At 44.5% G+C, this 25,776-nt stretch overlaps 1 protein-coding gene and 1 non-coding gene across 2 annotated transcripts; both read left to right on the plus strand.

Moving 5' to 3' along the window:
* Positions 1–474: 474 nt before the first annotated feature.
* Positions 475–546, plus strand: TRNAD-GUC (transfer RNA aspartic acid (anticodon GUC)). Its single transcript has one exon. It is a non-coding gene; the product is annotated as a tRNA-Asp (tRNA).
* Positions 547–3,068: 2,522 nt separating this feature from the next.
* Positions 3,069–25,768, plus strand: LOC130472810 (zinc finger protein 436-like). Its single transcript, XM_056844254.1, has 10 exons — positions 3,069–3,119; positions 9,378–9,504; positions 9,721–9,914; positions 13,321–13,447; positions 13,756–13,851; positions 15,550–16,528; positions 16,619–16,771; positions 16,856–17,157; positions 24,885–24,969; positions 25,705–25,768. The coding sequence occupies exons 1-10, from the start codon at positions 3,069–3,071 to the stop codon at positions 25,766–25,768; spliced, it is 2,178 nt and encodes a 725-aa protein (XP_056700232.1).
* The last annotated feature ends 8 nt before the right edge of the window (positions 25,769–25,776 follow it).

Consider the following 25,776-nt stretch of genomic DNA (forward strand, 5'->3'; position numbering starts at 1 on the left):
TGTGGAGGGGCTGCTTAGCCTCTGATATCTAATGAGATCAGGCTAGCCTGGCCTATCCAGGTCGGGGTAATTGACTTTCAATGTGTAATCAGTTCTGAGCCTCAGTGAGAAAGGAAGACTACAAATATGTGTGTGTGTTAAGTGCTGTCAAGTCGCTTCCAACTCATGGCGACCCTATGAATCAATGTTCTCCAAAATGCCCTATCTTTGACAAATATATATTTGACTACAAATATAGTAAACAAAATAAATAAGATAATAAAATAAATAAGATAAATAAAACTGCTGCCAGGTTAGCTGGCCATTTGTGACAGGGAAATGACTCTTTAGATTAAACTTCCCTCTCTCCTCTCGACTGCATCCTGAATATGAACTGAGTCTACTTGAATAAATGTAAATTTTACTTTTTTGCAATATACTTCTTGTATATTCTTGGGAGATTTACTTACTGCACTCAATATCACTCTTCGGGGAGGGGCTGTGGCTCAGTGGTAGAGCATCTGCTTGTCATGCAGAAGGTCCCAGGTTCAATCCCCGGCATCTCCAGTTAAAGGGACCAGGCAGTAGGTGATGAGAAAGACCTCTCTGCCTGAGACCCTGGAGAGCCGCTGCCAGTCTGAGTAGACAATACTGACCTTGATGGACCGAGGGTCTGGTTCAGTATAAGGCAGCTTCATGTGTTCATGTGTGTTCTATGACTGGGCAAACTCTGCTATATTAACCAAATATTCCAATAAATACTGTGTTTGATGGACCTAGGATCTTATTCAGTAGAGGATAGCTTCAGGTGTTCATGTGATACCTACACTAAAGCAAGGTAGGATAGATTATTTTTTTGCCCCTTACTGTGGGTGGGGGGTGATCATGGAAAGCTAATATATCCCCACAAGCAACACATTTGATCCACTGTGCTGTGCTGTCGCGTAAAGGATGCTCTAAAATCCTAGAGAAAAGCACTGGAGAATGCGTGCCTTTCACATCCTTACAGTGTTGTACCAGATCACCATTTTCAGATGTTGACTCAGCATGACCCCAGTTTGGATTCTGCACATCAGGATCCAACAGGCATATAGCACAATGCTCCACTTGATGCATCACTTGTCTGTTGGTGTGGAGCTTTGAAGGTATGCTTCGTCCAAGTGGATAATACTTAGCATTTATATAGTCCTTCCACTATTCACACACCTCACACACACTATCTTGTTATCCTTAACAATAGCCTTGTTGGTCTCATTTATATATATCAACAGATTGCAGGCTGAAAGAGCAGGTTTTCTTAAGGTTATCTAGTACAGTGGTCCCCAGTGTGGTACCTGTGGGCACCATGGTGGTCACCAGTGGGGTTCCTGGGTGCCCCCCATTAGCTTCTTTCCTGAGCAAACAGCCACTTCTGGCTTCCCGCCCCCTCATTCAAGAGGGAAGTGCTTCAGAAGAGCCCAGGAAGCGCAGCCTGTGTCTACAGGAAGTCTCTGTTCAGTATATAGAGGATATAACAGGATATAGAGTTGCCACTGGGATGATTTGAGGGGCAGGTAACTGTTTGGGACAAATCCTAGAGCATTGCCCCCAACATAATGTGGATTTTGCAGAAATGGATGTTGCGCACTACTGTGATACCAGTTCCCCCCAGGCAGCCTTTGAAGTAGTGGTGGGAAAGAGGGAATTGAGTGGAGGGTCTTACTCTTGCTAACTGCCCCTACTCCCACCACCTCTCGGTAGGGTGGCAGGGGGGAAAAGTGGAGAAAATTAGCATTGTGAATGGCATGTACCCAGAGATAACATCATCTCGTTTGGGTGACACGCTAGAATTCAGTGGAATCCTAGAGTGCCACTCCCCGGTTCATGCTGGAAGTGACGTTGGACCATTGATTTGTATTTCTCACCCTCCCAAGCCTCCCACCCTGCCTGCACTCCGATATCCCCTCGCTAGTGGGTGTACCTGAAGACATTGACTGGTGGGACAATTATGTACGAGGAATTTGGGGTCCGGAGCAGTGGCTTCAGAACATTCGAATGACAAGGGAAACCTTCCTTGAGATTGTAGATTGCCTGCGTGACCACATACAGCGGAAGAGTACACGGATGCGTGAACCTATTCCGGTGGAGAAGCGTGTTGCCATGGCTATCTGGTATCTTGCCAATACTGCCAGTTAGCGAAATGTCATACAGCAATTCGGAGTGGGTGTGTCATCAGTGGCAGAGATTGTGCTGGAGGTGTGCTTTGCCATCGAGATTGTTCTCTACAGCAAGATTGTCTGGGTCCAAACGTTGTGCAGGTATTGTACCCCTTTAATTTTTGGATGCACTAAAATGAAGGACAGGCTAGCCCATTAAAAATGATGTGAGAGGTTGCACAGCCCATTTAAGATAAAAGGAGCCTAGAGTGACCTTACAGTGGCATTGGCTCCATTGAAATACATTACAGCTCATAAGAAGTTGCAAGGAAAATGCGTAATGGCTTTTCCAGCAAGGTGTTTGAGCCCAGGAATGACAGCCCCACAATGGGATTTACAGCCCCTAGGACAGACAGGCACAAGGGCACTGGGGCTGGAATGACAGCCCCCCAAGGGGATCGACCGCCCCTGGGACTAGGACAAGTCTCAGCATTTCCTTTACTAAAAATTTTGATTTTCAATAGAGGGGCATTAATTAAAGCTTCAAAGTAGGAGAAATCACTGTGGACATATTTGCATTACCAAATCCCCATCCCTTTGGATGTGGTGTTGGTGCTGTTATCTACTTCTCTGCAGTTGAGTGGTCTGTCAAAGATGTGCCACCGTCATGACCTAACCGTCTCCCTCCACTGCTTGAGAAAAAAGTTACACATATTTTGCTTCTTCCTACAGATTATGGATGGATTTGCAAGACTGGGATTTCCACACTGCATCGGTGCTGTTGATGGCTCACGCAATCACCTGGAGGGAAGGTGAGTGAATACGGCAACAGAATTTTTTTTTTAATCCATCCTGCTTATTGACCACAAAGGGCACATCATTGATTCCGAGGTGGGTTGCAGCGGCAGGAACCATGATGCCTTCCCCTTTGTGCACTCAGACTTCTGTGGGGCAATGGACAATGGCACATACGTTCCTGGAAACCCCACGCTGACATCGGATGGTGTGAGTGTGCCGCCAATTGTGATTGCAGCTGGTGCTTTCCCCATGAGAAGATGGCTTATGAAACCATACTCACCGTGCACTGGCAGGAGACAAAGGAACTTCAAGTACCGCCTGAGCCGTGCAAGAAACGTGGTGGAGTGTGCCTTCAGACACCTCAAAGAACATTGGAGGTGCCTAGGAGGAAAGCTCACAGTGTGGGAGGAGAACACCACCGCCATTACAACTGCATGTGTTGTTCTACACAACATTTGGGAGGAGAGAGGCCATGCGATTGCAAACGCTGACAAAGACGGTCCCGTTGCCAGCCTGACCCTTGCGCAAAAATCTCAGCCAGAACCCATTGACCAACATTGGTCAACCAACATTGACCAACCATTGCAGTACAACCCTGTGGAACTCGTGCCATCGTGACGAGGGAAAGGTTGTGCGTGATGTTCTTGCTAAGTTCATGGAGACCAACATGCCACGTTGATCTCCCTCCTCCTCATCTCTTGTATTGGGGTGTGTGGTGTGTTTCACTACAACAGAATAAGGTGGCAGACCGAGGAAAGCAATTAACAGGGGAGGCGTTTTAATTAAGGTGATCAATTAAAGAGCAAGCACGCTCTACAAAAGTGTATTTTCAGCGATGGCCAATAGTACTGTTTCATGGATAACAAGGTTTTGCATTCACTGTCAGGGTGCACATGACGTCACCTTTTGTTAAATAGGGGAAGATGTTTGCAAGTGCCTTGTGGTTAAGCCATGGTTGGGGTTGTTTAGAGTCATCTCTGTGTGAAATAAAAGTGGTTCTTTTAAAATACCGAGGTTCTCTTTGTGTTAATCAGGTGTTGACTTCGAAGCATAGGGAGTGGGTACTCAAAAACATTTTATTCACCCCATGATGGATACGGGAGGGCGCTTGGGTTTAGTGGTGATCTCCAGGGTCAACCTGGAGCTTGGCAACCCAGCAAAATGTTGGTCATAAATGCTGGAATACAGAGCCTTTAATAAGGGTGTCAATCCAGCTCTGGGACATTTGTGCTCGTCTCAGGGGCACCTAGTTTTACCACGTGTTTTTAAAGCATCTCAGTAGGGTTGCCTCCGGAAAGATCGATAGGAGGCAATAGGGTTGCCTCCGGAAAGATCTGAGGGGCAAGTAATTGTTTTGGGAAAATCCTAAAGCACCCCCCCCCAACATGATGGTATCAGTTGCTGTTTTCGCTGGAACTGATGTTGCGCACCTGTGTGACACCGGTGGCCCCAAATCCTCCCCCCGACCCTGCCAAACTTTGAAGCAGCAATGGGAATTCAGTGCAGGACACTGATTTCCCCATCCGAATGCTCAAAACTCTGCATGGGGAGGGGGGGTTATTTTTGAGTTTTGAGAATCTGGATGGACCTGGGAAAAAAGACTGGATTGTGAAAATGTTTGAATTGGTGGAAATGGCTAAACTTACAGCTATCTTAAATGAAAAAGACAATGCTCAATTTTTAGGGGAATGGGAGGCTTGGATGAAATATTGTGAATATGAGTTAAAACTGGGGAAAATGGAAGAATACTTATTAATCTGATCCAGATGACACAATTAATATTAAGAATCAACTACCTGTATTAATAGAATATGTTATATGAAACTTAAATGAGTTTATGAACAGTTAAGATCAGACCAACTACGATGGGATGAATACTTTATTAAATTCCAAGACCACGGTTACACAGCCCGGATAACCTACAAGAACCAATGAACTCTGACCGTGAAAGCCTTCGACAATACTTTATTAAGAGGCGGACAGAGGTGATGGGGAAGTCATAAATTTTCCTTTATTTGTTTTTTTTGTAATGTTTATAAGACATTATAACAACATTAAGTTGGGATTTTGAATTTCATATTACCTTCATTGTTGTTTATTATCATGGAAAATTTGCATTATAAAAACCAATAAAATTAAAAAAAAAAAAAAAAGAGAGAGAGAATCTGGATGGGGAAAACGTGCATCAAGCGAGCAGCAAATCCAAGGCACGACCTCCCCGTGTTTAAACGGCCCTAGATCCGGGAGACCTCCCCCTAGATGTGCCGCAGTCACATGATAGAAAGGGGGCAGCAAAGGGAACGCCGCAGGAAGACATAAAAAGGGGGAGGGTCCTTGGGAGGTGCAGGGGCGAGAAAGCGGAGGAAGAGGAGCGGCCCTCGAGGAGCTAACTCTGCAGGAGGACGAACAGCTGAAGCGGGGGGAGGGACGGAGGAGAAAGAGAAGCTGCCTCCGCTGAGCTTGCAAAAGGTACTTGAACCCAACCCAGAAGCGCGCGCCGGGCGCTCTTGCTTCGCGCCGCTGAGCTTGCATAAGGCATCATCGCCCCGTGGAACTCACCGCCACCGGAAGCAGTGCTGTCCGCGAGCGTGGGTGGCTTCAAAAGGGGACTAGGTGCGTGCATGGAAGGGGAATCTCTCCATGGCTCTGAGCAACGGGGGCTCAATAGAGCCTCCATGTTCAGAGGCAGTGCACCTAAGAATGCCAGCTGTGAGCTTTCCGGGTCGCCTGGTTGGCTACTGTACCAAACGGGATGCTGGATCCACTCTGTCCTTGGTCTGATCCTGCTGGGTTGTCGTCGTCACCATCATTTACACAATTAATAGACTACATTTCTGCCCTCTTGCTAAACCCTGGGCTATAGAAATGCTTATAATTGCTTTCATGGAAGGTCAATCTCTCCATGGCTCTGAGCAACGGTGGCTAAATAGAGCCTCCATGTTCAGAGGCTGCACACCTATGAATGCCCGTTGTGAGCCTTCCGGGCTTTCTGCCCTCTTGCTAAACCCTGGGCTATAGAAATGCTTATAATTGCTTTCATGGAAGGGAAATCTCTCCATGGCTCTGAGCAACAGTGGCTCAATAGAGCCTCCGTGTTCAGAGGCTGCACACCTATGAATGCCCATTGTGAGCTTTCCAGGTCGCCTGGTTGGCTACTGTACCAAACAGGATGCTGGATCCACTCTGTCCTTGGTCTGATCCCTGTCACCATCATTTACACAATTAATAGCCTACATTTCTGCCCTCTTGCTAAACCCTGGGCTATAGAAATGCTTATAATTGCTTTCATGGAAGGTCAATCTCACAATGCCCTGACCTGGACAGCCCAGGCTAGCCTGATCTCGTCAGATCTCAGAAGCTAAGCAGGTTAGTATTTGGATGGGAGACTACCAAGGAAGGCCAGGGTTCCTATGCAGAGGAAGGCACTGGCAAACCACCTCTGTTAGTCTCTTGCCATGAAAACCCCAAAAAGGGGTCGCCATAAGTTGGCTGCGACTTGACGGCACTTTACACACACAAATCTCTCAATGGCTCTGAGCAATGGTGGCTAAATCGAGCCTCCGTGTTCAGAGGCTGCACACCTCTGAATGCCAGTTGTGAGTTTTCCAGGTTGCCTACTGTACCAAACGGGATGCTGGATCAACTCTGTCCTTGGTCTGATCCTGCCGGGTCGTCGTCGTCACCATCATTTACACAATTAAAGAAAAGAGCAAGAGTCCAATAGCACCTTAAAGATTAACAAAAATATTTTCTGGCAGGGTATGAGCTTTCGTCAGCCACAGCTCACTTCTTCAGATACTTCGTCAGATACTTCGCAGCTCACGTCTTCAGCTCATACCCTGCCAGAAAATATTGTTGTTAGTCTTTAAGGTGCTACTGGACTCTTGCTCTTTTGTACTACTGCAGACAGACTAACACGGCTACCCACTGTGATTTACACAATTAATATCCTACATTTCTGCCCTCTTGTGCTCTCTTGCTAAACCCTGGGCTATAGAAATGCTTGTAATTGCTTTCATGGAAGGTAAATCTCTTCATGGCTCTGAGCAATGGTGGCTAAATAGATAGGGGTTCCAGGTCCCTCTTCTCCACCGGTGGGAAGTTTTTGGGGTGGCGCCCGAGGATGGGGTTTGGGGAGGGGTGGGGAGGAGAGGGCCATAGAGTGCAATTGCGAACTACCATTTTCCCCAGGTGAGCTGATCTGGTAATACCATCCTGAAACTGGAGTCAGCTCCTTCGCCTAGCCCTATCTGAGGCACTGAGGGGCTTTCTGTGCCTCCCCAACCTCCTTTCCACCCCCCTCCTGAGGTCCAACCAGCCTCACATTAGTCGCTGTCCCTGGGAATTAGCACATCAGCCCTGTAGGCAGGGATGTGCTGTAACACCTGGAGGGTGGAAGTAAAGGCTCACCCACCCACCCAATGGCAAAGATCCCAGGTTCAAAGGGCAGCCTCTCCAATGAAAAAGGGATCTTGAATTATGAGGGATAAGAAGGCAAGTCAGCCAAGAGACTGGAGAACTGGTACTGCTCAGACTGTAAGAACATAAGGAAGGCCCTGCTGGATCAGACCAAGGCCCATCAAGTCCAGCAGTCTGTTCACACAGTGGCCAACCAGGGGCCTCTAGGAAGCCACAAACAAGATGACTGCAGCAGCACCCTCCTGCCTGCGCTCCACCGCACCCAAAATAATAGGCATGCTCCTCTGATCCTGGAGAGAAGAGGTATGCATCATGACTAGTATCCATTCTAACTAACAGCATGAATACCCCTCTCCATGAATATGTCCACTCCCCTCTTAAAGCCCTCCAAGCTGGCAACCATCACCACATCCTGGGGCAGGGAGTTCCACAATTTAACGAAGCGTTGTGTGAAAAAATACTTCCTTTTATCTGTTTTGAATCTTTCGCCCTCCAGCTTTAGCAGATGACCCCGTGTTCTAGTATTATGGGAGAGGGAGAAAAACTTCTCCCTGTCCACTCTCTCCAAACCATGCATAATTTTATAGACCTCTATCATGTCTCCCCTTAGCCGCCTTCTTTCCAAGCTAAACAGCCCTAAGCGTCCTAACTACTCCCCATAGGACAGTTGCTCTAGTCCCCTAATCATTTTGGTAGTAGTACCAGCCTTGGTGGATCAATGCTGTGATTTGCTACAGGACAGCTTTTCTGAGTTTTTTAGGGAGGTTCACATTATTGGTTTTATGTTCATATTGGAAGGTGCCTCGGGGGTAGGGTTGCCAGCTCTGGGTTGGGAAATACCTGGAGATTTTGAGGGTGGAGCCTGGGAGGGCAGGGTTCAGGGAGGGGAGGGAATTCAGCAGGGTATAATGCCAAACAGCCGTTTTCTCCAGGGGAAGTGATCTTGGTCACCTGGAGATTAATCGTAATAGCAGGAGATCCCCAGGTGCTACCTGGAGGCTTGCACTTTTTCTCAGAGGACCTTTCTTGGATTAAGAGCATGTGGTTATAATTATTAGGTTATATTTATAATTATAATAAAAATATTATTATTATTTTAATTAATAAAAAAGTAAAAATCAGATTTTTAAAATTTAAAGAGGATTTTAAAAAATCAAATTGGATTAAAAAAAAATGCTTTTTGAGGAAAAATCTATAAATATAGTTTTCTGTTTAAGAACCTTTATAGCCCAGAGGTTATTCATCATGAAATAAGGGCTAGTTTTTAATTATGTAGCATGAGGCTGTACATTCATGTAAAGTTTAAAGTTTTTGGTAAATGAATTCCATTAATCATTTCTTGCGCTTCCAGTGGTTTCTGTAAGATTATTTTGAGGCAAATACTCCACAAGCCTTAATGTAGAAAATCATGTTTTAAATCTGATCTTACTGACTAGTGATTTAAATCATGATTTACATTTTTCTATCTAGACTATATCACAAATGCTTGGTTTGCAGTTCTCAAAACTGTGAATTAATGGCTGTAGAAATAACGTGGCTCTTCTTCACATCAAACTGTTGCAACATAAACATACAGAGCTTAGAAAAAAACCTTAATTCCATTGTTTAATGAATTGTGATTTAAATCAATTTGATTTATATCAAATCCACCCTGAGGCTGGGTAAACAGTAAACCTGGAACATCATTGTCCTAAAGGGATGCATGAAAGATGAAACAACATTCAGACGTAGGAGTTGAAATCGGAATTGTGAACGTAAGAGAAATCTTCTTGCCTTTGTTTCTCACTTGCAGGCAGCAGAAAGAGATCACTGACTGGATCCCAGTCACCACCTCGTGGTGGAAGAGTGGAAACTGAAGTTATGCATGAACCTCAGGCCATGGAGTTGAGTAAAGAATGGACTGGGCCGCCCTCTCTTTGTCACGGGAGCCTTTCAGCTGGTGCAAGATGGCAAAGCAAGGTGCAAACTCCACTTACTTTCCCCACATATGTACAATTCAACACTCAGATTTAGCTGTTGATAGCAAATGTTTTCTCCGTCTTTCAGAGCCGCATGTCCTTCAAGGAAGTGGCCGTGCATTTCACAGAGGAGGAGTGGGCTCTGCTAGATCCTGCCCAAAGAGCTCTTTACAGGGAAGTCATGCTGGAGAATTTCGGGAGCGTGGTCTTTGTGGGTAAGCAGTAGTCGGCTGGTGGGTAGATGGTCCTGAGTCGTTTTCTGAGTGCCCTGAGAAATCTCTGGTAGAGATCCATGTCTACTCTGCATTTTTGTTTCCCCAAATTTCCATTCTTTAATATCTCTAGAGAATTATTGACAATCTGCATCATAAACTGTTAATTTAACAAAGTCTCAAAAATGACTTCTTGTTCTATGTTGCTGTTCCTCCCAGGAGGATCTTGGACCTGCAAGCCTGTCCTCATCTCTTGGCTGGAAGAAGTGGGCAAGATGTTTGTCCAGGACTCTGCCAAAATGAAGACCTCCACAGGTACTTCCTTAGATGTGGAGGGAAGGGACCCTTCACTGTTTGAGAACTTTGGTTATATTTTGCTCACCCCAGAAAATATTGATTACTCTGTCTCTGTGGTCTGTGTGGCTTCCTCTCATCCCTTTGTGTCTGGATCTAAAGCCTGAAATGGTCTCAGGTTCTTTCTCTTCTGGATGGAAATGTCAGGTTAAGACATTTAAATTAAGACTGATATTGGTTCTTGTAGGTTATCCGGGCTGTGTAACCGTGGTCTTGGAATTTTCTTTCCTGACGTTTCGCCAGCAACTGTGGCAGGCATCTTCAGAGTAGTAACACTGAAGGACAGTGTCTCTCAGTGTCAAGGGTGTAGGAAGAGTAATATATAGTCAGAAAGGGGTTGGGTTTGAGCTGAGTACTGTCCTGCAAAAGTAATGTGCTAATCATTGTCCTGTAAGTATCAAGATAATGTGCTAATGAGGGTATGGTATGTTAATATGGACCCATTGTATCCTGAAGTGATCTGTTAATGTGTGTAATCCAAAGCTAATCTGCATGGCTATTGTTGACTGTTGTCTTTGTTAGTATGGAGGTTTTCAGAACAGGAAGCCAAGCCTTATTCATTCTTAAACTCTCTTCTTTTCTGTTAAACTTGTGCTGATGTTTATGAATTTCAATGGCTTCTCTGTGCAATCTGACAAAATAGTTGGTAGAATTGTCCAGTCTTTCAGTGTCTTGGAATAAGACCCTGTGTCCTGTTTGTGTCAGTCCATGTTCAGCCACTGCTGATTTCTCAGGTTGGCCAAGTCTGCAGTATCTTTCATGTTCTTTTATCCTTGTTTGTATGCTGCGTTTTGTGGTCCCGATGTAAACCTCTCCACAGCTGCAAGGTATACAATATACTCCTGCAGAGGTGAGGGATCTCTTTTGTCTTTTGCTGATCGTAGCATTTGTTGTATTTTCTTGGTGGGTTTAAACACTGTTTGTAGGTTATGTTTTTTCAAAAGTTTCTCCATCCTATCAGTGACTCCTTTAATAAATGGCAATAATACCTTTCCTATGGGAGACTGTTTTTCCTGAGTTTTCTGATTTTTGTTTGGTTTAATGGCCCTTCTGATTTCATTCTTGGAGTAGCCGTTTGCTAGCAGTGCGTGATTTAGATGATTAGTTTCTTCCTTGAGAAACTGTGGTTCACAGATCCGTCTCGCATGGTCCATTAATGTTTTGATTATTCCTCTTTTCTGTCGGGGGTGGTGGTTGGAGTTTTTGTGTAAGTAGCGATCTGTGTGAGTTGGTTTCCGGTAAGACTGATATATTTAACTGTTTCTCATTTGACCCTGTGGCTGGGGTAGTGAGCTGAATCATAAATGACCTATTGTCTCCTTTGTTAGCTTCCCTTCCTTGTTGGACCAAGAAGTCTGTCTTTCTCTGTCTGGAAAAAGACAAGAGTGGGAGAGAGGTAAAAGAGGAGAGTTTTCCACAAGAAAGCCTTGAGTCTGAAGATGCGGCGCAGTCTTTCCCGGGAGGCTCTCAAGAGAACCTTAACATGCCAACAGAGGTGGCTGAGAGTACGTTTTCTTTATGGCTGTGTCAAAGAAACAGACATGCCATAACCTAGAAGAATTTCTTCATTGTGAAAGAGGTGTTGTTTTGAAATAGTCTAAATGCAAGTTATGGAGAAATGTGATTAGCATTTTGTGGTGGGACCCTATTAGGCAGCAAAGGGTGGCACTGTGGCGTAGCGGTTAGGGTGCCAGACTGAGAGAGGAGATGTTTTGAAATGCCTTCCACCTCAGGAGTCTAATACCGTTTACAGCTCCCCCCCAGGGTAAAGGTTAGGTTTTTCTTGGTGCAGACACAGAAGTCTTCAAGTTTGCCCTGAGAAAAATTGGGAAGTAGAGGAAAAATATCTTTGATGCATTCTAGCGGCTGGGATCCCAGCTTGTCTGGGGCAAGGCCTGTTCCCCACAGAGGAGACCCAGGTTTGAGTCCTCTCTTCTGCAGAGAAGCTCACTGGTTGACCTCGGCCTAGTCGTTCTCCTCAGCCAAACCTTCCTCTCACTGTTGTTGTAAGGATGCAATAAGTACACCACAACGTCCCTTGGTGGAATGCCCTTAAGAAATGGGCCTCCCTGCTGGGTATCCCCTCTGGTGCAAAAACCCAATGTTTTATACCCTAATACGATGTCAAATAAAAAAGATTCATTCTCTCATATTTCCCCCCCGGAGAAATTGTTCTCACACATATTAATAAAGGAGGCCCAGCTTAAGAGCAGAGAAGGAGTTCAGTATTGGAACCAGTCCTTCCAGATAGCCTAATTTATTGATAATCTGTGTTCCTCAAAGAGATACAGGTGCTCATGGTTACTTGAGGAGTCACACTGGAGTACATTGATTCATAGGGTTGCCATGAGTCGGAAATGACTTGACGGTACTTAACACACAACGCACACAGAGGAGTCATCTTCAGTATTTGCAGATATGGCTGCCTATGTAGTATCACTAGATTCATTGATCTACTACTACAGAAAGGGAGTCATGTGAAAGGAAGCGGAGAGGCCAGCATTAGGGTGATGTTGGGGTTCTGCACAAGTTTTTAATTATGTAGCATGAGGCTGTATATTCATGCAATGTTTAAAATATTTGGTAAATGAATTCCATTATTCCATTCACAATCACTTGCTTTTCCAGAAGTTTCTGTGAGGTTATTTTGGGCAATTTTTCTATCTAGAAGATATCACAAATGTTTGGTTTGCAGTTCTCAGAACTGTGAATTAATGTCTGCAGAAATATTATGCCTCTTCTTCACAGCAAAATGTTGCAACATAAACATACAGAGTTGAGGAAAAAAACTTAATTCCATTGTTCCTTGGCAAATCAATGTACACCGAATCAACCCCTAACCCCTTAAGTTTGAAGATGTTTAATGACTAGAAGGTTGTTTAGAATGGAATAGATCTGCACACGTAGCTAAGTGTGAGGAGGGAGGGGCAAGCAATAAAACTGAAAGTCAAACGTTTTGAGAAGAATACTCCACAAGTCTATATAGAAAATCATGTTTTAAATCTAGTCTTACTGACTAATGATTTAAATAGTGATTTAAATCGATTTGATCTTTATCAAATCCTCCCTGAGGCTGTGTAAACAGTAAACCTGGAACAGCACATGCCTAAAAGGGTTGCACGAAAGATGAAACAATATTCAGACATAGGAGTTGAAATAGGAATGGTGAATGTAAGAGAAATCTTCCCACTGCTTTGTTTCTCACTCGCAGGCAGCAGAAAGAGATCACTGATGGGATCCCAATCCCCACCTCTTTGCGGAAGAGTGGAAACTGAAGTTATGCATGAGCCTCAGGCCATGGAGTTGATTGAGCAATGGACTGGCTCACCCTCCCTTTGTCACGGGAGCCTTTCGGCTGGTGCAAGATTTCAAAGCAAGGTGTCAACTACACTCACTTTCCCCACATATGTACAATTCCATACCCATACTTCACTGTTGATAGCAAATGTGTTCTCCTTTTTTCAGAGCCCTGTGTCCTTCGAGGAAGTGGCCATATATTTCACAGAAGAGGAGTGGGCGCTGCTAGATCCTGGCCAAAGAGCTCTTTACAGGGAAGTCATGCTGGAGAATTTTGGGAGTGTGGTCTTTGTGGGTAAGCAAGTAGCCGGCTGGTGGTTAGATGGTCCTGAGTCGTTTTCTGAGTGCCCTGAGAAATATCTGGTAGAGATCCCTGACTACTCTGCATTTGTGTTTCCCCAAATTTCCATTTTTTAAGATCGCTAGAGAATGATTAACCATCTTCAGTATAAACTGTTAATTCTTTATAATCATAATCATAATAAACCTTTAATGGCATAAAAATTGTTACAATTGATACAAACAATGGTCATAAATCTTAAATCTGTTAATTTAACAAACTCTCAAAAATGACTTCTTGTTTTTTGTTTCTGTTCCTCCCAGGAGGATCTTGGACCTGCAAGCCTGTCCTCATCTCTTGGCTGGAGGAAGAGGGCGAGATGTTTGTCCAGGACTCGGCCAAAATGAAGACCTCCACAGGTACTTCCTTAGATGTGGAAGGAAGGGACCCATCACTGTTTGAGAACTGTGGTTATATATTGCTCAGCCCAGAATATATTGATCACTCTGTCTCTGTGGTCTCTGTAGCTTCCTCTCATCCCTTAGTGTCTGGATCTAAAGTCTGAAATTGACTCATGTTCTTTCTCTTCTGGATGGAAATGTCAGGTCCATCTTATTTAAGTTGAGACTGATACATTTACTTGTTTCTTATCCGACCCTGTGGCTGGGATTGGGAGCTGAATCACAACTGAACTATTGTCTCCTTTGTTAACTTCCCTTTCTTGTTGGACCAAGAAGTCTGTCTTTCTCTGTCTGGAAAAAGACATGAGTGGGAGAGAGGTAAAAGGGATAGTTTTCCACAAGAAGGCCTGGAGTCTGAAGATGCGGTGGAATCTTTCTTGGGAGGCTCTCAAGAGAACCTTAACATGCCAACAGAGGTGGCTGAGAGTAAGTTTTCCTTATGGCTGCGTCAAAGAAACAGACATGCCATAACCTAGAAGAATTTCTTCATTGTGAAAGAGGTGTTGTTTTGAAATAGTCTGAATCCAAGCTATGAAGAAATGTCATTAGCATTTTGTGGTGGCGGTCCTATTAGGCAGCAAAGGGTGGCAATGTGGCGTAGCGGTTAGGGTGCCAGACTGATAGAGGAGATGTTTTGAAATGTCTTCCACCTCAGGAGTCTAATACCATTTACAGCCCCCCCCCCCCCAGGGTAACAGTTAGGTTTTTCTTGGTGCAGACACAGAAGTCTTCAAGTTTGCCCTGAGAAAAATTGGGAAGTAGAGGAAAAGCATCTTTGGCTGGGATCCCAGCTTGCCTGAGGCAAGGCCTGTTCCTCACAGAGGAGACCCAGGTTTGAGTCCCCTCTTCTGCAGAGAAGCTCACTGGTTGACCTCGGCCTAGTTGTTCTCCTCAGCCAAACCTTCCTCTCACTGTTGTTGTAAGGATGCAATAAGTACACCACAACGTCCCTTGCTGGAATGCCCTTAAGAAATGTGCCTCCCTGCTGGGTATCCCCTCTGGTGCAAAAACCCAATGTTTTATACCCTAATACGATGTCAAATAAAAAAGATTCATTCTCTCATATTTCCCCCCAGAGGAATTGTTCCCACACATATTAATAAAGGAGGCCCAGCTTAAGAGCAGAGAAGGTGTTCAGTATTTTCTCCAGTCCTTCTAGATAGCCTAATTTATTGATAATCTGTGTTCCTCAGAGAGATACAGGTATTCATGGTTACTAGACGAGTCGTCTTCAGTATTTGCAGATATGGCTGCCACATATGTACCCCTATGTAGTGTTACCAGACTCGGGGTGATGGTGGGGTCTGCGCAAGGATGGAAGATGGGTTTGGTTCTGCTTTGAAGTTTCTCCTACACAGAAAGCATTTTCACTTAGTAAAAGGCAAATATGGATAGTCTGTAATAAATCAAGAAATGAAGCAGAATCTTGCCCTAACTTGCTGCTTTTATTCTGGGAACTGAAAAGCAACAACAGACCTCAATCCCTTCCATAGTCCTGCTCTGCTCTTCTGCCTGTCTCCTTACAAAATCTCTTGGCAGACAGAGGATGCAGAGGCTTCTCCAGGCCTATCTACATAAGAATAATGCACTTGTGACAGTTTCTGCGATATGGTATTTGTTCCATGGGCCTTTACTGGATTTCTCTCTTTATTCCAGAAGGAGACAAGGGGGAACCAAGTACAGTGAATATGGGAAGAGACAAGGATGTAGAGGTGGAAGAAGAAGCTGGGAATCGAGGCAGACCAAAGAGAGGAGGAACCCAGAAGCAAAAGAAGAAATCATTGTCCTTTCGAGGCAAGGATCTACAGGAAACGCTCTTTGAAGATCAACTACATGAGAAAAAAAGAAGGAAAAAGCACCCTGTGAGTGTCAAAAGATCTGATTCCCAATCTAGTCCCAAGAACCATCAAAGAATTGGCAGAGAGAAACCATATCAATGTGTGCATTGTAGAAAGAGCTTTAGCTGCATTAAAAGCCTTGCTGTTCACCAAAGGATTCACAGCGGGGAGAAACCATATAAATGCTTGGAGTGTGGAAAGGGCTTTACTCGGAGTGGCGATCTAACTCAACATCAAAGGATTCACAGTGGGGAGAAACCATATAAATGCTTGGAATGTGGGAAGAGCTTCGGACGGAAGACAAACCTTACATGTCACCAGGGGATTCACACTGGGGAGAAACCACATAAATGCTTGGCATGTGGAAAAAGTTTCCATCAGAAGATAGACCTGACACATCACCAAAGGATTCACAGTGGGGAGAAACCATATAAATGCTTGAAATGTGGGAAGAGCTTCAGTCGGAAAACATACCTTACGTATCACCAGGGGATTCACACTGGGGAGAAACCACATAAATGCTTGGCATGTGGAAAGTGTTTCCGTCGGAAGGCAGAACTTACATATCACCAGAGGATTCACACTGGGGAGAAACCATATAAATGCTTGGAGTGTGGGGAGAGTTTCCATCAGAAGACAGGCCTTACATCTCACCAAAGGATTCACAGTGGGGAGAAACCATATAAATGCTCGCAGTGTGGAAAGGGCTTTACTCGCATTTACCAACTAACCGTACATCAAAGGATTCACAGTGGGGAGAAACCATATAAGTGCTTGGAATGTGGAAAGAGTTTCAGGTGTACTTCAAACCTTACTACTCACCAAAGGAGTCACACAGGGGACAAACCATTTAAATGCCTGCAGTGTGGGAAAAGCTTCACTCGGAGCACAATCCTTACTACTCACAAAAGGAGTCACACAGGGGAGAAACCATATCAATGTTTGGAGTGTGGAAAGAGTTTTATTTGCAACAAAAGCCTTGCCTCTCACAACAGGATTCACACAGGTGAGAAACCATATAAATGCTTGCAGTGTGGAAAGTGTTTCAGTCACAGCACACAACTTACTGTTCACAACAGGAGTCACACAGGAGAGAAACCATATAAATGCTTGGAGTGCAGGAGGAGCTTCAGTAGGAAATCAAGACTTAGTATTCACCAAAGGAGTCACACAGGAGAGAAACCATATCAGTGTCTACAGTGTGGAAAGAGCTTTAGTTGCCGCAAAGGCCTTACTGTTCACCAAAGAATTCACACAGGGGAGAAAACATACCAGTGCTTGGAGTGTGGGAAGAACTTCCGGCAGAGTACAGCCCTAAATTCTCACCGAAGGATTCACACAGGGGAGAAGCCTTTTACATGTTTCCAGTGTGGAAAGAGCTTTAGCAGTGGCAAAAGTCTTACTATTCATCAAAGGATTCACACTGGTGAGAGACCATATACATGCTTGGAGTGTGGGAAGAGTTTCTGTCGGAACAGAAATCTTACTGACCACAACAGGATTCATACAGGAGAGAAACCATATAAATGCTTCGAATGCGGGAAGGGATTCAGTCAGAGATCAATCCTTGCTGTTCACCACAGGATTCACACAGGAGAGAAACCATACAATTGTCTGGAGTGTAGAAAGAGCTTCCGTCAGTGCACAAGCCTAACTGCTCATCAAAGGATTCACACCATGGAGAAACCATATAAATGCTTGGAGTGTGGAAAGAGCTTTAAAAGTAATAATATCCTTAAAGTTCATGAAAGGATTCACACTGGGGAGAAACCCTATCAGTGCTTGGAGTGTGGGAAGGACTTCAGTTATGGCCAAAGCCTTACTTCCCACAAAAGGATTCATAAATGATAGACACTGTTCAAATGGCACTAATCCCAATCACAGAGGAATCATTTCTGAGAAATCACACCTGCCATCCTCATATTGCAACCTCAGAACAGCCCTATAAATGTTCTGATTATGAGAAAGGTTTGAACTTGTGAAAGTATGTTGGAGACTGGGGGGGAAACTTGAAGGAGGACAGAAGTGATAGTGAGGGAGTGGAGAAGTATTTAAATAGCTTCTCTATTGGATTTGAAATTTAAGCAGGCACAGTGTTTCTTGATGCATTTCATGAACACCCCTTTTGTTTGATCATAGTCACAGCCAGCTAATTACTTACGGTAGTAATTGATTTTCTTTGCTGGTTAGCTCTAATTGGGATTATGCCAACAACAGTGCCAAATTGGTTGATCAGTCATGGAAATTTGAATCTTTACCTAGTATTGAAGACTGGAAATGTGTTTATTCATAAATATTAAATACAAGAAATTCCTTTGCCAGAGACAAAAATAGCATCTGTTGATCCCAACAAAAGTTGGTTTCAGGTAGCCGGCTCGAGGTTGACTCAGCCTTCCATCCTTCCGAGGTTGGTAAAATGAGTACCCAGCTTGCTGGGGGTAAAGGGAAGATGACTGGGAAGGCACTGGCAAACCACCCCGCAAACAAAGTCTGCCTAGAAAATGTTGGGATGTGACATCACCCCATGGGTCAGGAATGACCCGGTGCTTGCACAGGGGACCTTTACCTTTACAAGATTTTTATTCAACAACGGCAACTGTTTATTGGAGTCAGATGCTTATACATGTCTCACTACTTCCTGTACGTTTGTTTTTTTCCTCATATTTTTCTGCATAAATTTCAAGTTTATAATTAAATAGCTGATTTCTTTTGTTTACATATTAGATAGTGAATGTATTGTTAGAATTTTGGTAGCAGGAGACCCAGGTTTTTTATTTGAAAATGATTGCTTGATTCAATCCATTTCAAAATCCTACATGTCTTACACCTTTTAACTGAATCTTTTCCACTGGAAACTCTCCTGCCACTCCTGTATCTCTGGGGAGATTTAGATGTATTTTCGTATGATATATATTGTAGGCCTGTAGAGTAAGAATGAGAGGGGTTGGATGGACAATTGAAGTGTGTTACGATTGGATAATAGCTGTACTCAAGGGGTAAATTTGACTGGTTGGTTCAGAGAGGCTTTGTGTAAGAGACTGTTCGATGGAGGATATGCGGAGGAAAGAGATGGCGAGAGGTGTTGTGAAGCCAGGGAGAAACCTGTGTTCTGTGTGCAGGTTATTAAACTAAATGGCAAGTGAGGGAAATAAGCTTGTGTGGAAGTTATTGGCCTGGGTGTCAAGCGAGAAAATAAGCCTGTGTGGCTAAGTATATTTAAGCAAGAATGACGCTTACGTACCTATCGTAAACCATTGTGCTCATAACACTATACTGAAACCGTTGCGTTGTTATCCTTCTAAATAAACTGTATTTATGTTTAAGAGAAAATGTTGCGTTTAGCATAAAGGACCTATTTATATCTCAGAGGAATCCCCCGCACTGATTGTTTTCTCATTCTGCCCTATAACAAAGGTATCCTCTTCTTTGTTTCCAACTACAGTAGGGAGGGAGGTGGCCAGTAAATAAGTAGGAGGCTCAACCCTGACATTCTAAGCCAGTTATAGTTTGCACAGGGAATCTGCAAAAGGGAAAGAGTCTCAAAAGATGATAACGACCCCTTCCCGCTGTCCTGTGTGGGGTAGATGAAGGACTGTATAACCTGGCATGGTTAACTGAGATAGATACACCTCATCATTTCTTCCAGGCAGGTCTCAGAAATGCAGACCAGATCACTTTTCTCCTCCTGTATTATTCCAGACAGTTTTCTTCCTTATTGATGTGATGTTGGACAACATTAGTGAAGAAACAGAGGGAGTGTGAGCCCGCTGCTGCCTTGTCCACTGTCAAAATATAGATTGTATGTACTGTTGAGTAGTGATGGGGGACTGTCTGAATAATACACAGGGACATGTGAACAGTACCCCAATATCAACCATAGCAAAAGCAACAGAACTATCCCTCTAGCAACAGAAAAATGAAAACCAGGTCTGCCACACTGGAAATAGCAGGAGATAGGGTTGCCTCTGGAAAGATTCGAGGGGCAAGTAATTGTTTTGAGCCAATCCTTACATTTGCAGTTCTCTAGAATCTATGTAAGATGCACACTTCCCCCCATCCGAATCCCCACAATTCTGCATGGGGGCTTATTGTTGAGTTTTGAGAATTGTGTGTGTGTTAAGTGCGGTCAAGTCGCTACTGACTCATGGCGACCCTATGAATGAAAGTCCTCCAAAATGTCCTATCTTTGACAGCCTTGCTCAGATCTTGCAATTTGAAGGCTGTGGCTTCCTTTATTGAGTCCATCCATCTCTTGTTGGGTCTTCCTCTTTTCCTGCTGCCCTCAACTTTTCCTAGCATGACTGTCTTTTCCAGTGACTCTTGTCTCATGACGTGACCAAAATACGACAGCCTCAGTTTAGTCATTTTAGCTTCTAGGGTCAGTTCAGGCTTGATTTGATCTATAACCCATTGATTTGGTTTTTTTGGCAGTCCACAGAATCCGTAACACTCTCCTCCAACACCACATTTCAAAGGAATCTTCCTATCAGCTTTCTTCCCTGTCCAGCTTTCACACCCATACATAGTAATAGGGAATATGATGGCATGAATTAATCTAGTCTTGGCACATTAATCTAGTGACACATCCTTACACTTCAAAATCTTTTCTAGCTCGCTGCCCTTCCCAGACTCAACCTCCTTCTGATTTCCTGGCTGCAGTCTCCCTTTTGGTTGGTGCTGGAGCCAAGGAATACAAAGTCTTGAACAATTTCAACTTCCTCATTGTCAACCTTAAAGTTGTGTAATTTGAGAATTGGGATGGGGAAAATGTGTTTCTAAAGAGTGGCAAATCCAAGGCAAAACCTCCCCATGCATAAATTTCCAATGACTCCACTGAGATGCAAAAAGGGCACTTTCTGATCGCTCTTCTGTCACAAAGAGAGCCGCCTCCCAAGTCCTGCAGTGTGCTTGAGCTGCCTTCCCTGGGCGGGGCTGGGGGGGGGGGGATATTGTGGTCCTCCCTCCATCCATGTGCTCAAGCAGCAACTCGGCGGGGCTTGCTGCGCTTTGCCTGCCTGGGCTTCAATCACATGATAGAAAGCGGACAACAAAGGAAACGCCGCCGGAAAGGGGGAAAAAGGGAGATTGAGGTAGGGTGCCTGCGCATTTCGCATCACTTAATGCTGATTAATCATGTTGTATTCGTTATAAAAGCAATGCATTGCAATGCTGGATATTCTTTCCTCCTTCCTCCCCTCTGATCCTTTTTAATATCTATATATCTATATAGATATAGATATATATATATATGCAGTAGTAGAAAAGGGCAAGAGTCCAGTAGCACCTTAAAGACTGGACTCTTGCCCTTTTCTACTACTGCAGACAGACTAACACGGCTACCCACTGCGAATTATATATATATATGCACGATCCTGGATGAATCCGGTTTCAATACTCCGAGTAAGGAAACCGGGGCATGATTGCTATTCTGGCTTTAATCCTCCGGAGGCCATTTATTCATGGAAGGTTTTGCATTGGATTTGCCACTCTTTAGATGCACTTTCCCCCCCAACAATATCCTCAAAACTCAGCAATCAGCCGCCATGCAGAGTTTTGAGGATTCAGATGGGGAAAATGTGCATCTAGAGAGTGGCAAATCCAATGCAAAACCTTCCATGAATAAATCCGGAGTTTTGCCGTTGCAAGTGGTGGGCGGGGAGGGTCTTTGGAAGCTGCAGGAGCGAGAAAGAGGAGTCAGCTCGGCCAGGGAGCGAACAGCTGGAGCGGTGCGAGAACCCGGAGGAGAGAGGGCAATTCTGCACGGGAGGTTTTGCCGCTCACTAGATGCACATCTTTTCCCCATCCAAATTCTCAAAACTAATTATAAAGTAATTGAGTAGGGGGATTAAACTGTTAGCAGAAGTATATACAATTTAATTATGGACAGAAGAGAGTGAGGGGAAGTCAATTATGCTTTTGTTATTTTTTAGATTCGAAATTTTTATATCTTATATTGTTAAGTATTATGGGGAAATGATGTATAAAATGAGAAAATAATAAAAAAAATTATTATTAAAAAAAAATCCTCAAAACTAAAAAAAATAAGCTCCCCTGCAGAGTTTTGAGACCTCGGATGGGGGAAAGATGTGCATCTAGTGAGCGGCAAACCCAAGGCAAAACCTCCCGTGCAGAATTGGTCAAGACGTTGCCTCCGCCGGGCTTGCAAAACGTAGGCAAACCCAACACACACGAGCCCACGCCGTGCGATCTTGCTTCAAGCTCCTGTCTGCATTATATAGTCCGTTAGAGCTGCTAAGCGTGCATAAGGTGTAATCGACACACGGAACTCACGGCCACTGGATGTCGTGCTGGGCTTGCAAAACGTATGCAAACCCAACACACGAGCCCACGCCGTGCGATCTTGCTTCAAGCTCCTGTCTGCATTATATAGTCCGTTAGAGCTGCTAAGCGTGCATAAGGTGTAATCGACACACGGAACTCACGGCCACTGGATGTCGTGCTGGGCTTGCAAAACGTATGCAAACCCAACACACGAGCCCACGCCGTGCGATCTTGCTTCAAGCTCCTGTCTGCATTATATAGTCCGTTAGAGCTGCTAAGCGTGCATAAGGTGTAATCGACACACGGAACTCATGGCCACTGGATGTCGTGCTGGGCTTGCAAAACGTAGGCAAACCCAGCACACGAGCCCATGCCGTGCGATCTTGCTTCAAGCTCCTGTCTGCATTATATAGTCCGTTAGAGCTGCTAAGCGTGCATAAGGCGTAATCGACACGCGGAACTCACGGCCACTGGATGTAGTGCTGTCCGCAAGCGTAGGTGGCTTTAAAAGGGGTCTAGGCGCATTCATGGAGAGCAGATCTCTCAGTGACTCTTAGCAACGGTGGCTAAATCGAACTTCCATGTTCAGGGGCAATGCACCTATGAATGCCAGTTGGAGGGAAGCCCTTGTGAGCCTTCCTTGATACTTAGATGGCGACTATGGAATGGGATGCTGAATGAAGCCTGTCCTTGGTTTGGTCCAGCAGGGCTCTTATGTTAACAATAATTATTTTTATAGACTGTAATTCTTCCATTTTGAAACTCAAGATGGCCCCATATGAGGTGGGGGTGAGGTGTCCTTGGGGCACTGGCCAGACTTATACTTGCAAGGGTGCTCAGTCATTATTAAATTATCACCATCATTATGATTTACAGAATTAATATAATAGAATCATAGAGTTGGAAGGGACCACCAGGGTCATCTAGTCCAACCCCCTGCACAATGCAGGAAATTCACAACTACCTCCCCCCCACCCCCAGCGACCAGAAGATAGTCAAGATGCCCTCCCTCTCATCATCTGCCTAAGATCAAAGAATCAGCATTGTTGACAGATGGCCATCTAACCTCTTCTTAAAAAGGAGAGCGTACCACCTCCCGAGGAAGCCTGTTCCGCTGAGGAACCGCTCTGTTAGAAAATTCTTCCTAATGTCTAGACGGAAACTCTTTTGATTTAATTTCAACCCGTTGGTTCTGGTCTGACCTTCTTGGGCAACAGAAAACTACTCGGCACCATCCTTTATATGACAGCCCCTCAAGTACTTGAAGACGGTTATCATATCCTACCTTTCTGCCCTCTTGTGCTCTCTTGCTATTTAAACACCAGTAGTTGCTCATACTTAATAATTCGGGGTAGGGGGCTTGTTTGGCTGTTGCAGCAAAAATAAACTGGAGTCTAGTAGCACCTTTAGGAGCCCCGTGGTGCAGAGTGGTAAGCTGCAGTACTGCAGTCCAAGCTCTGTTCACGACCTGAGTTCGATCCCGATGGAAGCTGGTTTCAGGTAGCCGGCTCAGTACTGCTCAGAGTATGCAGCACCAGCCTTGATGGATTGTTGCTGTGATTTGCTACAGGGCAGCTTCCTTGAGTTATTTAGGGATGTTGAACTGATTGGTTTTATGCTCATATTGGAAGTTACCTCGGGGAATCCTCCTTGGGTTAAGAGCATGGGGTAATAAAAAATATTAGAGCTTCTGAGGATGATGATGCACGACTTGCTTGGTGCCATAGAGATTCCTTGACAGCGGTAAGATTGGGCTGACTCTTTGATTTGTAATTCAGTCTCTCAACCGCTAGCTCTCTCTTTGTCACTCTGTCGTAGGACAACCACATACAAAGGAAGATTTATTTACTTCGTTTATACTGTGCTTTTCTCCCCAATGGGGACTCAGAGCGGCTTAACGTTGTTCTCCATTTTATTCTCACAGCAACCCTGTGACGTAGGTTAGACTGAAAGTGTGTGACTGGCCCAAGATTGAGAAGGACCCTATTATCTCGGTAGTCAAAACACCAGTTGTGGATGCCGAAGATCTCGTATCAATTGGCAGCAACTCCAATTTTAAAAAGAATCTCAAGTATTGGGGCAAGCCTTCTTGAGACCCTGCAGAGAGAGGAAGCCCCTGCACAAATTCCCTCTTTAAAGACGGAGGAGCTCTTGTCTATCTTTGCCCTGATCATCCTGTCATCGGCATTTAGAAGCAGGAAAGGGAAACCAAGCGTAGCCCAAATCTCCGCTAATAAAGCCCAGTACCACAGCTCAGTGGCCGAGCACAGGTTATGCGCATATGTTGGCAAAATGCAGGATCTGGCCCTGGTGCCGTCTGAGCCAATAACCACACCAAGGGGGTGAAAGGAAAATGTTTATTTCTGTGTTCCCAAAAATATGTGTCCGCTCACAGCGCCAGAGGCTGCTACATGGAAAGCACACTGTCCCTCAAAACCACAACCAATATAAAGCATCACGTTTCCTTCTGTTATACATATTTGGAAATACACTAATTCTAGCTTACTGATTGGCACATGTACCGATTATTATTCGAGCATGTTTAAAGCTTGCTATGTTATATAACCACATTTTAACTGCGCTTGCATTCCCAGAGTCAGAGGTGGACCAGTTTCTCCCAAGAGGTATGTTTTGCCCATTTTCACGTCACTAAGTAACTCTAGTTCATTTTTGTGCAAGGTCAGCTAGAGGTTGTTGTGGTTTTCAGTGGTGTTTGTGAAATCCCAGATGTTCCTCTTGTCTAACCACTTCCCACCAAAACCTGCAAATGCCAGACACATCTAAATTTGACTTCAACCAGACTGCAGCTAAGCATTTTTGATCATAATTAAACCTTCAACCATTATGAGGGTCTGGTTCTCTTTGACCCAGGGGTCAACACAGATGGTCCCTCTCTTCTCAAAGTCAGTGTGTGGGACAGGTCTCTTCTTGGGAACTACTTCTTGGCACAGGACCAGTGAGCAAGATGGACCACCAGAAGCTTCAGTTTCCTCTTTGTAAAGCTGGTGTAAGGGTGAACAACACCCAGGGTGTCAAGATGCCACGCACAAAGCTTAGCACTTTTCAGGTTATTAAAAAAGTAATAGTTCCGTGTGGTACATCTTCTGTGGCAAAAGGGCACTGACAACTTTCTTTTCTTTCAGAGAGTCCTGAGTGAATTTTGGAGGATGCTGAATCCTAACCAGTGAATCTGAGACTGGGTTTTGTACCAGCTGGAGAATCTCATTGACACGGCTGCATTGGGTAAGGATTCCTGTCTTGTCATTTGGGATTAGCAACTGGGGTGCAAAGAAGATGGGGGAGAAAGTAAAAATGCCGTTGTTAGGCTCAGTGTGGCCTGGCGTTGATTCTCCTCTTCCAGACACGCTGCTGTCAAGGGAAGATGGGGAAAGTGGGGGCAAGGGGGGGAATCCTCCTAGACAACTTGCTTCCAAAGGACCAGACAGAGAACTTTTGTAAACTGGATGTGATTGGAGCCTGATTCTCTCAGACTGGTAGGGGGGCAGTAAGATATATAGTGAACTAGTATCTATTGTAGACATATTTGCAAGATAGCTGTGTAAACAGTAAACCTGGAGCATCATATTCCTAAAGGGATGCATGAAAGTTGAAACAATATTCAGACACTGTAGTTGAAATAGGAATTGTGAATGTAAGAGAAATCTTTCCGCTGCTTTTTTCTAACTTTCAGGCAGCATAAAGAGATCACTGACTGGATCCCAATCACCACCTCTTGGCGGAACAGTGGAAACTGACATTCTGC

Source organism: Euleptes europaea, chromosome 1 (assembly GCF_029931775.1).
Source record: "Euleptes europaea isolate rEulEur1 chromosome 1, rEulEur1.hap1, whole genome shotgun sequence".
NCBI lineage: Eukaryota > Metazoa > Chordata > Lepidosauria > Squamata > Sphaerodactylidae > Euleptes > Euleptes europaea.